This window comes from Boleophthalmus pectinirostris, unplaced genomic scaffold (assembly GCF_026225935.1).
Source record: "Boleophthalmus pectinirostris isolate CB_2022bp ecotype Guang Dong unplaced genomic scaffold, ASM2622593v1 HiC_scaffold_15, whole genome shotgun sequence".
Classification (NCBI taxonomy): Eukaryota; Metazoa; Chordata; class Actinopteri; order Gobiiformes; family Gobiidae; genus Boleophthalmus; species Boleophthalmus pectinirostris.
The window spans coordinates 23925564-23938346 of NW_026571070.1; the positions used below are offsets into that span (position 1 = coordinate 23925564).

The window sequence follows — 12783 nt, forward strand, 5'->3', positions numbered from 1 at the left end:
CGTAATCCAACCACCTTGACCTATGTGTGATCTCTCATATCTGTATTCTCCATATGGTGTGATTTTTGGGTTCCCCAATAAGAAAAAGTTGTTATGACCAAGTTGTGACGCATAGCTGGTTTCTGCAGTGGGCTTTGTGATTGACAGCTCAAAGCAGAAAAAAAATAATTTAAATTCCTAAGTAACAATATAGGATTAAAAGCTGTTCGAAAAGGTGTGATTTCTATTTACAGAATCAATGGCATATGAGATGTTCCTCTCTTCTTTTCCTCCGGCGCACCTGTTATATGCTCCTGCTTTAACCTCTCTCTTCTCTCCTCCTGATGAGACCCTCCCCCTCCATCCTGCCGCTCCACTTCCCCCACTCGGAGCAGGTGTTGGAGGAAGTCATAGTCTTATCAGACAATCTCAACACTAACTATCTCTACATAATGACAGATGTCTGAGCTTTTGTGGTTCGATCAACAATCTATCTGATACAGTATTTTTATTTCAGCTTCATGTTCAGTGCCACTAGTGAATGTCTGATTCTGTACACGTTTACGTTTGCATTTATAACTAGCCTATACTTATTAATGGAAATTAAAAAATAAATCCATCATGTACTACAATGTTGAGGAGTAAGTTCAATAAAAATCTGAAGCTCATAACACCTGTGCATTGTTGGTTTAATGAAAATAAATTAAAATAGGATTGAAATTTGAAAATCTTAATCATTCAACTTTTTTCCAGAAAATTTGTTATAAATTAGTTATAAAGAAAAAATGTCCATCAAACAAAAAGTCATTCTGACATGGCAGCAGCTTGTATGATCTAGTAGGCAAGTGGCTGTGTGTCATGCCTGCACAGTTTGAGCACTAGCTGGTGAAGGCATAATTAGTATATTGTTTGAACTTGCACACTTGGCCCTTGTATGGTCGTGTCAGGCCAGGGCCCCCACACTCTGAGAGGCCTGTGCGATCAGTGCTAACATATATATGCCTTCCGTCCTTGTGATTTAAACTAACACCAGAGCCTCACAGCTCGGCACAAAGGAGCCAGCCAATGCATTGTGCTATTCCCAAGAAAGCCACCCACAGACGTTTGTTTCTACAGCGAGACTGGCGGCCCACAGCCACGCAGGCTTTCTCCACTGGCTCGCACAAGGCGGACACTCTGTGCTGCTGCGCCAAGGACAGGAAGTGCTCGCAGAGGGACAGGAAGTGCTCACCGCTGCAGTAGCCGTGGCTGGAACTGAGATAATGCCATTGTGTAAGCAAGCCCAGTGACCTCTCCCTGAGCGCCGAGTCCACAGGCTGGCGTCGAGAGCCTGGGCCCCCACCCAGCTCCAGACTCCCCAGGCACGGGGCGGGGGTCCTGCTGGAGGGACAGGCCGGAGGGGAGGGGGTATTAGCCTGTCACCTCCTCCCCTCCTCTGGGCCCACTATGCACCTCACCTTGCAGCGGAAATGTGGCCAAGACTCCAGACTTTATGACTTCTTCCATCAAAAGCCAGGATTCAAGCTCCCACACTGCCGCAAGACAGAGACATAGGCAGCCAGACCTTGCTAAAGCTCACACCCTGAAACAAAGACACACAAACTGAGTCAGGAGAGAAGGGGAAAACCGTATCAGGTCATCAGCTGTGAAACACGATGACAGTATTATAGTCCAGATCCTGTCCTGTCTTGGCCTGGACCTCCATCCACCCCTCTGGCTCCAGCCCCACAAGGGTGTCCACTGGAGTCCCGGAGGGTGCTTAGGTCTCTCCCATATTTCTGTCAGCCCTTTTAGACATGTCAAAATAAAGTAGTGGTCAAACTGCAGAGTGATCCACGAGGAGAAAAGACGGAGCTGACAGGTTCAGGTCTGCTGCCTCTGATAAGAGTTGTTCATATTTGGATTTCTGACCATAAACAGAGACTTCATTCACTCCCATAAACACATCATGTTTTATGGTGCACAATTCACATGTACTATAGGCACTTTAGTCTCAGATACTCAACAAGGACCTTTTGACCATTACAAACACTGACCATTTCAGCAAATACTTTTTTCTGAATTATTTTGACTGTTCAATAAACAATATTTATTTCTGTAAAAATGTTCACGCTCAAGCTCAGACTGTATTCTTAGAAAATAGTATGAAAAAGTAATTGAAAAGTCTGAAGTCCATGTTGGCAGAGAAATACTTGGTGAAATGCAGAAAATTTTACATAAAGATGAACCAAACATGCACAAATACACCGACAAAAATTAAAATGAGAAACTACAAACATACCATAAAATTATTGAACAGCTGCTCTATAAAATCAAAGTTTAAATTCAAATGTTGAAATTTTTGATAGACAGTCTGTTTTCCATCAGTAAAAAGGTTTTTATGCCGTTGCTATTGATCTATTTATGTTTTATATATGTACAAGTGCAAACCACCGGCAAACTAAAACTAAATCCATCTAATGGAATTCTCTAAACTCTGACATTTTCCTAAATAGTTTTTGGTCCTGTGATAGTTTGCCCTATGAGTCTTGTCTGAGAAACCAGCGCCCACCAGTATCAGTGGCTTGTGTGGTTTGGAAGTGTTTATTTACGCTTTCAGTTATTTTGTTGATTTCACGTTGCAATACCTCAATTAATGCCCCTTTATCTAGAAGAACTCATTAGACTGAAATCAAAGGCAGACGTTGAGCAATACACGACCATGCGTAAAACTGAGAAGGGACAGGCCATTTACTTCAACCGCAAAACTAATTCAAAACGTTTAACACAAGTGAAAGCCTCTCTGGTCATCACTGCATAACTGAACAAACTCAGCGATTAACTCAAGGAAACAGAAAACAAGGCTTCATATAAATGAAGTGCTTAACGTGTGCCCTTGTATAATACTAAGCGTTTTCATTACTTCATTTTTACTTTCTTGCTCTTTGAGGCTGTGTGTGAGCAATAAATCACTTACATCTCACAGCATGTGTCCTCAGAAGGTCTCGTCGCCACAAACAAGGGTCGAAGGCGGGCTATGGCCAAACTTTTTACACCTTTGCGGTAGTGGGAACTCCCCCTGCGCTCTGATTGGCTCCCAGTGAGTTTATAGCACACCAACATCGAGACAGAGCCGCGAGTATTCATTCTGCATCTCTCTGGCCCTAAGCTCCTACAAGTGGCTGATGGATGTGAGTCAGCTCGTTTCATTCTACTTTGAAAACAAGGATAACTTTCACTGATACTTGCGCTGAACACGTGTCCAGAAAAGCGCGCAGCAGAGACGTTGGCTGTCCAAAACCAACAGCTGCTGGACAGAGATGAGCAGTCCCGATGCGGGGTACGCCAGCGACGATCAAACCCAGGCAAGGTGTGCGATGTCAGTCATGATGCCTGGAATGGGACACTGTCAGTGGGCTGATCCTCTCAGTCCTCTCGGGGACGCCAAAGTAAAAAGCGAGACGTGCGCGGCTGCCTCGAGCACTCACAACCGAGGGAAGAGCGAGCCTCGGATCCGGAGGCCTATGAACGCGTTTATGGTCTGGGCCAAGGATGAGCGGAAGAGATTGGCGCAGCAAAACCCAGACCTGCACAACGCGGAGCTCAGCAAAATGTTGGGTAAGCATCTTTATTTAGGCTATATTATTTTTGCAATTATGGTAGTATGTGTACAAACATATTTAGGATGATCAGGAAACTCTAAATATACTTTAGTCTTGGGTCTTTATTCAACCTAAATCTGATCTGTCCTAAGACCTATACTACATTAATAACATTATAATAATGATCTGCAAAACAGATATGTAAAGTTACAGAGATGAATAAAAAACCTATCCATGCTCCCTACAAGGCAAGAGGCTATTTTAGTGAGCATCAGCCGACCTGATCCACTGTCAAGTATTGGCTGGCCTACTGATGCACACTTTTCTTTTGACCCCACAGGGAAGTCGTGGAAGGCCCTTCCTGTGACAGAGAAGCAGCCGTTTGTGGAGGAGGCCGAGCGCCTGCGGGTGCAGCACATGCAGGATCACCCCAACTACAAGTACAGGCCACGCAGGCGGAAACAGGTCAAGAGGATTAAGAGGCTGGACTCAGGCTTCCTGGTGCATGGGCCCCCAGAGCACCAGGGCCTGTCAGGGGACGGCAGGGTGTGTGTGGAGGCGCTCGGCCTGGGCTACCATGAGCACAACTTCCAGCTTCCCCCTCAACCCATGGGTCACTACCGGGACGCTCAGGCTTACGAGAGCTACAGTCTCCCCACACCGGACACATCTCCACTGGACGCTGTGGAGCCTGACTCCATGTTCTTCCCTCCACACTCTCAAGAGGACTGCCACATGATGCCATACCCCTACCACACGCAAGGGCCTGAGTACCAGCCACAGGAGCCTCTCTCAACCCACCACCCAAACCTCAATTTCTCCCGGCACTCCTCAGGTCAGGAGCAGCCTCCACAGCCCCCTGCACCCCCGACCCTTCCCCCTTCTTACATGGGATGCCCCAACCCTTTAACCATGTATTACAATCAGCCCAGCCACCATAAGCGGCACCCAGCAGCAGGGCAGCTCTCCCCCCCTCCAGATCCCCACTCAGCTGAGACAGTGGAGCACATGCCCCACTCCGAGCTGCTGTCGGAGGTGGACCGCAGTGAGTTTGAGCAGTACTTGAGCTCGTCTGGGGTGGCAGCGCGTGCAGACATGACAGGCCTCCCCTACGCGCCACACGACTCTGGAATGCAAGGACCAGAGAGCCTCACATCATCAGTGCTGTCAGACGCCACCACAGCTGTGTATTACTGTAGCTACAACAACTCCTAACCTCCGCAGCCTGCCGCATGGACACTTGATCTGACCTCAAATCTCTGTAGCTGCATTTGAACAAAAATATCTCTTTATTTTTGTAATTGTTTTCTTACCAGTTCCACAGAAGGTCACTGAGATTTTCCATGGAGCTTTGGACAAGACTGATGTAGCTTGATGTATGCAAAACAGCCATAGGACATTTTGGAACTGAATAGTTTTTATCTTTTAAGCAGGGACATGATTAATGATAATAGCTAATGTACAGTCACTATTTTAAGTGTTTGTATATATGAAATGTTTTTATACTTTTGCACTTTTGTGAAATAAATTTCAAAAATAGATCTTATTTGTGGCTATTGTTTCATATCATCATATCATATAATTTTTTTCCATGAATTTTACTATTTCATTTTTATTAAACGAGTTAAAGCATTTTCTTCTCTACAGCAAACTGTACTAAAATTGATAGATTTCATACTTTTATAGAATCGTCACCTGTCCCATTCTTGACTTCCTCAGAACAGAAGTATAAGGCCAGTGTTACTCATGGCGCCATGTTTTCGCTGTGTGAGAGGGCAGTTTATGGTCCGGACATCCTGCTCATACGGAATTTGGTCTCTTCTGATTAATAGAAGCGCAATTAAAATTCTCTGTCATTTTCTCTGAACAGCAACATTCTTTTAACATTTTGGTCCAATGTCAGTTACATTATGAAAGTGAGGATAACAGTTTTATGTCTGCAGTCTGTTGGAATACTTTATGGTTAAAAATTAGATCGCACCAAATGTGAATAAGTGATATGCATTTAGAGCCAGAGATCCCCGTTTTATAAATAGACTTTTTCCTATTTTAAAAGGAAGAGGTGCTTCTTGTGGGTCAACCACTTTGACCTGACGTCTACATTTAGCATGCCAGAGGAAACATGCCCCATATACACCTTCATACATGATTGTTTTGTCAAAGTAGTGGAGGTAAATAGTGCAGGACCTTCCCACACTCTCACGGTGATGTCACCTCTGTCTGATCTGATCACTGGGTGGCCTGAGTGCTTGTCCCATCACCTACCCTGTGGCCCCTCCAGGTCGTGAGGCAGAATCCACTGTAATTGGTGTGAATGTGTTTAGATGAAGTCTGTGGCTGGTGCTGACTTTATCCCTCTGTTATTCCAGCTAATGGGAGTATAACAAGGGTTCAGGCTATAGTCCCAAGGCTCTGGGGCGGTGGGTGAGGGTCACCTGTATGGACCCCTGCTGTGTGGGACATGATCCTATCTTGCTGCATGCTAATGCAGATGATCTTTAACAAGGAAGAGCACGTTCAGACAATCTAAAGTTTTATCTAAGCACACAGGAAGCAATGGGCAAGATTTAACCAAGATCTGAGTAATGGAAGAAGAGAAAAAACTAAAGTTGTGGTAAGCCTGTAAAGGCTGTAGCATTTTTGTACAGTTCAATTGAGTTATTGATGTTTTTGGACTACTCGTAGGACTGTTTTAGCGGTGGTTTTCAGGCTAAATTCACAAAATGGACATTTGATCATTTTGTAACTATATCCTGCTATATTTTAAGAGAAATCTTCAAACACTATTAGCTTAATTTAGCAGCCCTCAATCTTTATTAGCCTAGGTATTATTGACCTATAGCCTATGTTGTCTTATATCAGCAATAGGCTACAGCCTAACCTATATGTTAAAATATTAAAGTAGGCTTACCAGCCAAAATATAGAGTCCATGCTATTCAGCCTAATTATTTTTCATCATGAGGAGTGTGCTCATTTTATTATGTTAATAATATTGAGGCCTAATAGCAGAATGTTGTAAGCCTAGTTTAACAAGCAACTCTTTTTCTGTGAATTAGCAATTACCACTTAAATCTGCGAGCAATTATGTTCAGCAAAGCAGCGACACGTAGACCTGTGCCTTTGCACGAAACGTCAACTCTCAGTCATGGTGTTTTTAAATATCTTTCTACTCCAGCAGCTTCCAGACTTTGAGTTCGAGTTGTAACTGGCAGAACCTGGCTGAGTCACGTTAGCTTGTCCTGATTTTACGGTAGGCTAGGTAAGCCTACGCTCTAGGTGAATAGACAGGCTCCACTTCAGGAGTAGGCCTCCATTAGCAGCTAGGCTAAACTCACCTGTAGCCTCCAGGTGCAAAAGATTAACGCCGATTAGCCTGATCTATAACAATAGACCACGGAGCGCGAGCCAACAGGAGCACATCAGGTAGGGAAGAGCACGTGGACTCATGTGTAATAATACATTCATGCGTGTATGTTATAATACAAATAAATAATAATAAAAGGGGGAAAAAAACATAAAATAAAGACAAATAATGGAAAATGGACAAATTACCAATAAAACCCCACAGTGGAGAAAGTTACTTGAATGTTTAAATGTTCCAATCCAGCCTACGGAATTAAGTCACGAATTAAGATCAAATTCTTAAGCAGAAAAACTGCTTGCATAGGCTATGATATGTAAGTTTAGGACATGTTTTCTTACTATGGCACTGGGGGACTATAGAATGCAAAGATTAGTTGAGTGAAAACTAATTTTAAAACAGTATTTCTACCATTTACTTTTTTCAGAACAAGAGAAGCTGTGCATTGAAGACCCCGGTGCAGTTGAAGCCTCAGTGGAGTTGAAGGTACACGGTGAACCTGATTAAGTCATTGATAGGAGATTGTGGTGCAGCCCACAGGACAGCTGCAGGAGAGGGTGTGTCCTTTGTCTCCGCACTCATAATCCCGGCCATATGCTGTCCCTCTCTGGCCTGACTGACGTCTTTTATGGTCTCAGCCTGTCACACTACCAGCTCCACCAGCGCCATCCAGTTGTGCTCCCACTAGCCTATATATAGTTCCAATCTCCTCTCCACGCTTTGACTCATTCCACTGTTTTCCTTGGCACATTGAAAAACATTTTGTGAGACACTAATAAAATGAACAGGTAGTCTTAATTTTAATTCCGCTAGGATGTATCTCGATGTGTTAAAAATCACAAAGATTATTCATAAAGATATATATTGCACTTCCATAAGGTGAAAATTATTATATGGTTTTTCATTAGCACTGGCTTTACGTTGCTGCTGGATGATAAAACCACTTTTTGCTTGGTATTTGGAAAATAGATAAACCCTGGAAGCAGGGATTAAGATTGTGAATCTAGGTATAAGTATCACCGTTACATGTATTTAGGTATATATATATATATATATATATATATATATATATATATATATATATATATATATATATATATATATATATATATATATATATATATATATATATTTAGTATAAATAATAATATAAATAATAATTACAATCAGGGATTCAAAGTTTTACCAAAAGCTAACTTGATGCACTAATAGACTTTTCCTTCAAGTACAATGTAAAATTAATATGTAAAATTAATCTGACAACTCAGAAATATTTGAATTTCAAAAAAATCTATTCACCTTCAGAGTCACAGGTCACATCTTATGAAGAGTTATTAAGAATTTGTTTACATTTTTCAGAGTTTATTCAAGAAGAAGAAGACGTTTTTCAAATTCTTGTAAAGACAATAGTCTATATACTGTACCAGAGTGTTTCCAACAGGAACAGTGACATTGCTAACATGTGCTGCTGCAGAGGCATTTGTGTCACAGACTAGTTTCTAGTTTGGATCTGTGTGGCATTCAGGACAGTTTTTCAGCCTGTGCTCGAGAGCCATGAGCGTACTGTAGTCTACAGCAGCAACTTCTCTTCAGAACTCTCACCGTATCACCAACTGCAAGGACACTTCTGAGGTAGGAGTTTGAATCAATAAGTGTACTGTAGAGACTAAATTATATGATATTGTAATAATAATAATAATAATAATAATAATAACAATAATAACAATAATAATAATAATAATAATAATAATAATTATTATTATTATTATTATTATTATTATTATTATTATTATTAATTAATTAATAATAATAATAATACGTATAAGTTTAAAAGTAATAATAATAATAATAATAATAATAAAGTATAAGTATAAAAGTAAACATTACATTGTGTTAATAGAAAATCTTTCAACACTTAACAGTCTTTAAAGAGCTTGTATCTGTAAATAATAAAAGACACAGCAATTTTAATATGATTTTAACAAATTACATTTTTTGTTTGGATTCCTCAATTCTTTATATAATAATATATAATGACACTGTCAGTTGATATGAATTTTGCAGCACTGAGTGACAGTACATAAGACAAGTCAAGTCACTATGATCTGCTGAGCTTTCTTAACAAATGTAGCCCATTGTGTGTCCTGTTTTGTTTCTTTTTGCAGATCTTAGAGCTGTCTGCAGAGCACCTGTCTGCACTTCCTCCCAGACCCAGCTCCTGTTTGCTCCATCCATGAAAGATTGGCTGGGAACATCCTCTGTCCGAGGGGAAGTGGCCTCTGTGAAATTCACACCACTTTGCACCATTTTTGGATCACCGTTAGAACTTCCTTAAAATCCAACTCAATCTAAATCTCTAAATAAAGGTAGACGGGGCATGAAGGGCATCGCCTAGGTCAAGTGGTTTGAACATTTTATTATTATTAACTTTGGTCTTGGAGATCAAATTTGATTTGTGTGATCCCGGAAGTAGGACCATTTTTATAATAGAAAATATTGTTAATTTTACATGCTGCGATGAAGGCAGCTACAGAACAATATCTAGACAGTGTTTGGTATTTTTCTTTCAATAAACACAGTCTGTCTGAGAGCTGTCTGTAGTGCAGGAAGTTTATTTATGCTCTTGTTATTGGATTATGAACTTCAAACAAATATCAAACACATTTTTACTGCAATAGCAAACACTGCACTTCCAGTGAAAAGCTGACCAATGTGCTCCTGTCTCCTTTTCGGACCTCTGATCAGCTACCTCGCATAGCAATATTTGGCCTTTACATGTTCCTATTTGGATGCTATAAGAGGAAATGGTTTGATTAGTTGAATTATTAGTCAAAGTTTTCAAAAAGTAGTAACACTTTTGCAGTACCTTTTGTATCCACCAGGGGTCAGCTCTGCACAGGACACGTAGTGTTGGGGATCACACTTAACAGGTTCAGACCTTTAATGTGCAGCTTATCACCAGGAAAAAAGTTTTTGATTGTGGAAAAATATTGGCCACTAAAACTCATTATTAAGCCTCTCTCTTAATGTGGAGATGAGGTACCATTCTCATCTCCAGGTAGCATTAATTATTTTTTTTATTTTAATTTTTATTTGATTCTTTTTTGTACTGCTTTTATTGATTGGTTTTATTATTTTTATTTATTGTTTTTATTAGTTACTTTTGGCTGGAACATAATTCTGCAGATTTTTTAGAGTTAAGGGCTTTTACTTAGGAAACTGTCTTGTTTATAAATTGTGCTATACAAATAAAGTAGGACTGGACTGAATCAATTACAGTTGTAATTGAAACATTTAATGTTTCTATTTGTGATTTCCAGATGTGATAAACTAATAAGAAAATTAAGTATATCCAAACACAACATTTGTTTAGAAAGTTGTGAACCAAAACAAAAATGTCTATTGTGTTTTGTTTGGAATCTGTATAATATATAAAATTAAGTTATGAAGTCATGAAGTTATAATGTAATAATGACTCCGGACAGCATAAAAGACAAATCATTAGCCCATTTTTGCATAAGTCTTGCTTACTTCCAAAATCATATTGGCCAGTCATATTAATGCAATTGTTGAAGGACTACATTTCAGTTTAAGGTTGTCAGTATAAAAGTTGATAACTGCTTGCTGTGTTATAGGGTTTAGGACATCCTTTCTTACTATGACAATAGGGGACTATGGGATGCAAAGATTAATTGAGTAAAAAAAAAAATTTTTTTTTTCAGAACCCGGCAAGCTGTGCACATTCCATTGAGGCAAAACATCATGATTGAAGACAAAAACAGTGCAAAGCAGTATTTACAGCAGCACAAAACTAGTGTAACGTTAGATAGCTTCTCAGAATCTATTCCCATTACTGTCCCACAGGTTGCTTAGGCTAACTGAAGAAGGGTGTAGTGAAGATGTTTCCAGGAAGGTGAGGGCACGTGAACCTGCTGAGCTCTGATGGATCCAGGTGAGATGTTGGCTAATCCCTCACAGTCGTTCTACTGTGTCACGCACTACCAGGTTTTTTAAAGCCCAGGCTATTCTGCTGCCATTATTTTAGTCACAGTGCTTAAATGGGTTGTTAGAAAACAGTAGACCACATAAATACACCACAATACTAGTAAACACACATCCCTTTTTATAGAGAGAGGTGTTGTGTCATATGTTCCTTTAAACACACAGGCACACAAGGCCCTCAGTGACCTCCAAAACCATGAAGACAGCCATTACAGTGATCGGAAAGTAACCTGTTTATGAACCCTGGACATGGCAACGCTGATGTGTAAAAGCCCTCAGAGAGGAGTCCAACAGTAGTCAAACAGTCTGACACATCCTCCTGTTGTGGAGCTGACATGAGTCAAGGCCAGGCCACAGCTCTTTATCTTGGCCTGATGCGCTATGTGTGACTGCAGAACAGTGACTGTGAGAGCAATGTCTGGAAAGTCATAGTGTAGTGCAGGATGAGTGTCTCTCACAGGGAGGCTGCATGTCTCGCCCTCTCTCTACTCCTCTGGTTCACTGGCCCTCAATCAGAGGAAGGTTGTCTGATGCGGATAAATCACTCGTCATGCCGGGCTGCTCTCTGCACGGAGCCCTGCCCTGAGTGCAGCCAGGGTGTCCCGGCAGCCTCTGGCCAAGGGCCCGGCTCTCTAAGACTGAGTCTGTCGTGGGGCCTCTGCCTGCCTGTACCCCTGCTGGATAAAAGCACATTGGCCACATATCACTATTTATATTACAGCTCTGAGGGCATTCCATCATACTGTAGATCCACGATTAGCTATAGGAACATTACAGTGAGCTATGTATAGAACATGTTAAACAATGTCTGCACTTTGATGATCTCTAAAAAAGGAGCAGAATATAAAAATATGAACTGTATATAGTAAAAAAAAAATGCAATTAAAAAACATTTCATTGTATGGACCATCTAAATAAACAATGACAAAACCAGAAAAATGTAGGACTTTGTTAAACACTTTTTTGTATGACGTGCCCTTTAGCACATGGGCAATTAAAACGTCTCTTAAAAGGAAATAGGAGTAATGTGAAAACAAAGGCTGATTGTAATTTGAGGGATGGTGGTGTGTTTGAGTGCATAATTGAATAATGGAGATATGAGTGAATGAGTGGGAGTGAGGAGTGATTTAGCGCACTGAGGAGCAGGCTTATCTCACCCCATGTCCCATGCAGGAAACACTGGGATGTCACCAGGCAGATTAAAAGCTTGGCACAGCTGATGCAGTGTGCTCAAAATGGCTGGGGTGGGGACCTCTGCCTGCCATGCGAGGGGTTTGGGAACGGGCGGTAGTGTGACCTTATGAGTCCTGTTTGGCACCAATTCATTCAAAACCTGGGAATTCCACTGGAAGTCCTAACAAAGAAAAAAGATGTAGCGTCACGTAACATGAATGGAATTTGGGATAGTAAGCATGTTTTTGGCATAGCATCTGGCATGCTCCACTGTCAACTCCCAAAGGACAAATGGAATTTACAGATTCGACAGATATTCAGATTATTGGAGAGTTTTAGGATTCATTAGTTCATAAAGATCATGTTGAAGTAGCTGATTTGAAAGGGAGCATGTAACAGTACTGTTGATCCGAGTGCAGCTGTATCACTTATAATTGAATTCCGGACAGCTGCAGTATAGTGAGAGATTTTACCAGTTACAAATGCAACTGAACAAGCGGAGCTCAAAGACCGAACATGGCAGAACATCACAGCGCACTCCTGCTATTTTCTTTATAGCCAGAAGGCCATTTCTCGTCTTTAAAGCAGTAGGTGCATTGGCCAGCCAGAGCCACCCTTTGCCGGTTGATTTGAGCCAATCTGTGCAGACACAAGAGAGTGTTTGATGGGCACACAGTCAGACAGAT

General features: G+C 41.1%; 1 protein-coding gene across 1 annotated transcript; it reads left to right on the forward strand.

Annotated features, from left to right (window-relative positions):
* The first annotated feature begins 3112 nt into the window (after positions 1-3112).
* sox17 (SRY-box transcription factor 17) lies at positions 3113-4991 on the forward strand. The gene is made up of 2 exons (XM_020935694.2): positions 3113-3576; positions 3901-4991. Exons 1-2 carry the CDS (start codon positions 3279-3281, stop codon positions 4773-4775), a joined length of 1173 nt encoding a protein of 390 aa, XP_020791353.1. The 5' UTR covers positions 3113-3278; the 3' UTR covers positions 4776-4991.
* The last annotated feature ends 7792 nt before the right edge of the window (positions 4992-12783 follow it).